At 40.9% G+C, this 5,267-nt stretch overlaps 1 protein-coding gene across 1 annotated transcript; it reads left to right on the top strand.

The window, feature by feature from the left end:
• The first annotated feature begins 973 nt into the window (after positions 1-973).
• On the top strand, positions 974-2,361 carry s100w (S100 calcium binding protein W). The gene is made up of 3 exons (XM_030072584.1): positions 974-1,051; positions 1,534-1,676; positions 1,922-2,361. Exons 2-3 carry the CDS (start codon positions 1,542-1,544, stop codon positions 2,105-2,107), a joined length of 321 nt encoding a protein of 106 aa, XP_029928444.1. The 5' UTR covers positions 974-1,051; positions 1,534-1,541; the 3' UTR covers positions 2,108-2,361.
• Positions 2,362-5,267: the final 2,906 nt, after the last annotated feature.

Genomic DNA, 5,267 nt, shown 5'->3' on the forward strand with positions numbered 1-5,267 from the left:
GTTACAGGTCGTGTCCAGCAGTGAAACTGTAGCACCTGCCCCAGCTGGCAGAGTGCGGAGAGATAGACACCATTCATTGTAATTACGAGCACTTGATCCTTCCTCTCCATTATCATTCTCTCCCCTGCAAGGAGAATCTGATAGCATATGATAGGGGTAAGTTATGCAGCCAAACCAAACAGAGCCTAGTGCTTAACTGTTTTAACTGATCTATAAAGGTGATGGGTAGGGGGTAAGAGAAGGGAATTATAAAAGAAAACTCTGTCTGACTGCTGCCTTGGAAGAGAGGGTTGGAAAATGGAGGCTGAGTTATGTAACAGGCACGATGAATGGGAGTTGCATAAACATGTTCAAACACAAACTCAAGCGCCCTTACACAAGCATACTTTTGCAAAAATGAAATGAAGTGCTTTCCCATGCACATGCATTTATGCATACAGACAAACGTAAGGCTGTGACTTAAACCCACTGTTTCGAGCTGAAATGGAATCTCTTCATTGTAACTTTCCACTTACTTTGACGTAATTTCACCACAGCTTTACCAAGTTAACCATCTCCTCACTGAAGAGAGGGATTCCCCCAAAGAGGGAATCTGTGAACGCCACCGCCACTAATTGTCTACTCTTTTGGTACAAATTTAGCAGTTCACACACCCATGCACACACACTTTGCATGCATGTATTTACTAGCATTCACCGACTATATATACAAAAGAAACATGACTGTAATGTCAGTCTTTTGAGCAATAATAAATGCATTAGAAAATCATGGGGTGGGGCAAATGTGAGACAGGAATGGTGAAGCCAGTGGAGTGTGGCACATTTTATGTGCATGACTCACTGCTGGTGTGTGTCTATGTCTGTGCATGCATGTGTGTGTGCGCGTGTGTGTGTGTGTGTGTGTGTGTGTGTGTGTGCGTGTGCATGTGTGAGACTGTGCGTCTGCTCTTTAAGAGGAGGCATTGCCCTCAGTCTGACACCAGTCTCACACGGGACCAAGCCAGCAACACAGACAACAGCTCTCTTCTCCAAGTTTACTACTCTACTCTACGGTGAGTACAGATGAAGGGTAAGCTATTGAAAGAAGAACATTTCATGGATGGAGAGAAAGTAGCAATAAGATATGCAACAACAGGATATGGTGGAGCACAAACATGCCACTGAAATGGTCAAGTGTTGATTATATGCTGGCACTATTACTTACCCAAAACCTGACAACAGTTTTGTGAGTCTGCAGTAGTTTCACTTAGAACTACTGCAAATACATGGAGCATTTGTCAGCTTTCAAGTCTTGCTGGGACTTTTACAACATAAGCTGATTAAAAAAACAACAACAACAACATTGGGCTTTTAGTATACATATCTAGCTGTTCACTGTCAATGAATTTCATGAATCTTAACAATTTGCATGCATGCCATTTTTTATGTATGTAAAATTCTTTGTATCAACTTTGCTCTCCATTCTTCCTGCACTTTACTTCTGTGTTTCCCTTTTAGTTACTTGTAATTAATAGAAGTCACCGGTTTCTTCCAGCTGCAGCTATGCCTCGTCTAGAGGAGGCCATTAAAATCATGGTGGAGCTGTTTGAGGAATATGCAGGCCAGGACAGCAAGCAGGTCAGCATAGAAGAACTCAAAGAGCTGCTTGAGAAAGATGTGGAGAGCCCTCAACTCAAGGTGAGAGACTGAACACACTCAATCTACTGTCACCAACATGTAATAGCATTAACATGCATGCATATACGGCATGTCTAGCACTTTGAATTACCTTGTGTTTGAAAGGTGCTATACACATTAACCTTGCCTTGCTTGTGTGTTTGTACTGTAGTGTGCTGTGTGCAAGTATTTCTTCATAAATAGATATTAAACACAACCCAATAGGTTTCATGCTTTTTGGTAAACATAAGTAATATGTTCTTTAGGAGAAAATCCACCCAGATGACATCAAAGAGGCATTGGAGTTGCTGGATAAGAACCATGATGGTGAAGTCAACTTTCGTGAGTTTTCAAGGTGCTTGGCTGCCTTGGCCAAAGGCTACCACAAACAGAAGAGGGGCAAGGGTGGCAAGAGGGGCAAGGGGAAAGAAGACCCAGAAGCAGACTCATGAAACCCTCAAAAAGCTTCTAGCCTTCATGATGTACATTTAACAAACTATCTTGTACATATGGCATGTAGGTACTATATGCACTGCTGCCTAGACTGGTGTGTCCACTGGGAACATACAAAAATATACCACCTCTCGATACAGTTTGATGTGCAGAATGTAATATGTAGAGTGTTTATTCTCTCTTTGTCTTGGTTTTGAGATGTACTGGATATTCATTACTATCTGAAAATTAATAAAAATCAACAGAAGATATATTTTAATGTGGTATTTGGGGGTTTGTTTTGGCAATCATTGCATGTGTACAGCAAGTATTAAATGTCATTTCTGTGAAATGAAACAACCATAGACTCATCAAACATTCATCACCGGTCACCCAATATGCACTCTAGTGTAGACATCACTGTCAGTGCTTCCTCAATGGGAATGTCTGGTCTATTCTTTCCAATCCCATTGACTGACACCCACACAGGTCAAAGCTTTGTCTATGTGCAGCTATACGCATCAGATCCTTTTCATGTCATTTTCCTACCTCTTCAGAGTCACTGAATTGTTTCTGTGTTTCTGCGTCTGTCCCTCTCTGTATCTTTCTCTCATTTCTCTTGCTCCATCTATCTGATTTTGTCTGAACCTGCCAGCCATTTCAAGCAGAATAAAAGCATGGTACCTGGTCTTACTAAAGGCATGTTTATACATGGAAAAAGTGGAAATCACACCCTATGCTTTAGGGAAAACTTCTTCTCTTGTCATTTAAGGCAGCATGCTTTTGATAAGAATTAATGCCCAATGTCAATGTGCACCTGAGCTGATATGATGATCAGATGAACTGACTTGGGATATCAAGTTTAATTAGCCTAGAGCCTTGATCGCACGAGGAAACAGCCTGGCCATGGCACACCGATCAAAGAAATCCCAGCAAACACAGGCAAACACAAATGTTTGTTTGGGATGCCATGGCTGTCTGGATTTGTTTGATCGGTGTGTCATCAGTAGTTCATTTTCAAAGACATTCCAAGACATTCTAAGACACCTGTCACCATTACAAAGCTCTTTGTTGTTGTAGACTGACTGATGTGTGTGCCATATCAGCACCATGATGGCACTTTCCCGCTGTAACAACTTAGCGAGCCATGCGGCATGAAGGCTTTTACACAGACTCTGGGATTGTCTCCACTCGCAGTGACACTGTTCCAGATAAAGATGATTGAACCTCTGCTCTGGAGATTATGCCAGCATCAAGCTCAAAGAACTTTTAGGGGGGGTTAGCAGGGCTTTTGATCTTAACTGGTCCAAGCATTGACTTCACAATACCTCCTTAACATGCACTATCTGAGGGCTTCAGCACAAAGCAGCTGAAGCAAAACAGACTGGAAAAGCAAACAGCAAATACGAAGTGCAAGTTGGGCAGAAGAATGGGTACATGTCCTGATCAGTACAATGGTAATAATAATAATCTAATTTCAATAATGATATTTATAATTACGATATAACCATAATAAAAGGCAGTCCCTGAACTTCATGGCTTCTGACAAGTCACAGGTTATGGAAAGTTCCAGGTTAACCTTGGTAGACGAAAAGGGCCGACAGAATCCAAGTAGGCCAAGGTCTTCACAAGACACTATCAGGCCATCAAGTTCAGGCAGATCTCATTGCATTTGATTGTATCTTCACTCATTAGATTTTAACACCGTATTTCAAGGAGAATTCTGTTTTTATTCAGCACTTTATCTGTGAAGTATACTCACTGAGAAAGCCCTCTGACCTCTGCAAAGCTTCAAGTAATGCAAATGCATGAAGTAAACAGGGGCCATAGGATATGTACCTACTTTCGGATGACTTTTATATGTTCCCTATCACCAATATGATATTAATTCTTCATGCATTCATGTGAAAGAGTTCCATTTGTGAATCCTTCTCACAAAAAAATGAACTGACTCACATTCCATCCTGTGTAGAAACAATCACAGCCTCAAAGCTACATATCTATTTGTCCATATTCACTCTGCTCCTGCCTCCTTTTCATGTGGTTGACTGAGTGGCTTGACCATCTAGCTCTAGCTTTTATTCAAACTGCAATTGTAATTTAAAAAGAGAAGGATTTGTTATCTGAATCTGAATCTTAATTGTGTATAAAAGTTTGTGTTCAGGCCGTACATTGTCACTGAATATCACACAGCACTGCAGGAACTGGGATTACAGAATGTAAATTTATTCTGCCGTGGAACCTCAGACCTTCTGGTCACTTTGTTCCTCTGGCACTTTGAAAATCTTGGCTCCCACGGGTACCTAAAAGATGTTGATTGTTTTGTTCCCAGAACTTGAATGGGATGGAACAGTCTTTACCATTCAAATTCATATACCAAGACGGTTGGAGCGGCAGATCATTTTATGTGCATTTTTGTGTTTAAAGTAAACAATCATGTTTTCTTCTCTGCTATAGTTGGCCTAAATTATGGCAGTTTGTAGCATTCAAAAGGTTAAGTAAAAAGTCTGTTTGATGAGGCTGACCAGCAAGGTTTACTAGCTTGCACATTTTGGCTGGAGGAGCTATAGGAGAAGCACAGTCTTACTAATGTTATGCTCACCTCATATGACACATGAATTCAAATATTTCAAATAATTCTTTTTGTATTTTTTTTAATGCCACAGTCATGGCACAACATTTCTGCAGTGTTCAAGCAAATGTGACACATTTTACAAGCCTAGTGGCATGTTACCATGGAAAACAAGCAGCCTATAATCGCAATTTTATTCAGAATGACCCAAATGACCTCAGCAAATAGAACGAGGTCTGATCTACTCCATTCAGTTTTTGTGGTTTTGGTACGGTAAAGCAGCTGCACTCTCCTTATTGTCAGGCAGGTGGAGCAAGAGCATCGAAACAGCAACTTCTGAGCAACTTCTGCTGAGGACTGCAAGGAGCATGGTACACTACATGGACAAAAGTATTGGGACACTCCTCTTAATTATTGAATTAGGTGATTCGTTTAGTCCCATTGCCACAGCTGTATAAAATGAAGCTCCTAGCCATGTAGTCTGCCTTTACAAACATTTGTGAAAGAATGGCTCGTTCTGAAGAGCTCACTGAATTCAAGAGTGCCACTGTAATAGTAATGTAATAGGATGCCACAATCCAACAAGTAATTTTGCGAAAGGTCTTCTC

Source organism: Myripristis murdjan, chromosome 16 (genome assembly GCF_902150065.1).
Source record: "Myripristis murdjan chromosome 16, fMyrMur1.1, whole genome shotgun sequence".
Classification (NCBI taxonomy): Eukaryota; Metazoa; Chordata; class Actinopteri; order Holocentriformes; family Holocentridae; genus Myripristis; species Myripristis murdjan.

Excerpts from the sequence above, each read along its gene's own strand:
- s100w (XM_030072584.1), top strand. The coding sequence starts at position 1,542 with ATGCCTCGTCTAGAGGAGGCCATTAAAATCATGGTGGAGCTGTTTGAG. Across the intron at positions 1,677-1,921 it reads TGGAGAGCCCTCAACTCAAG|GAGAAAATCCACCCAGATGA; the intron begins GTGAGAGACTGA and ends TATGTTCTTTAG.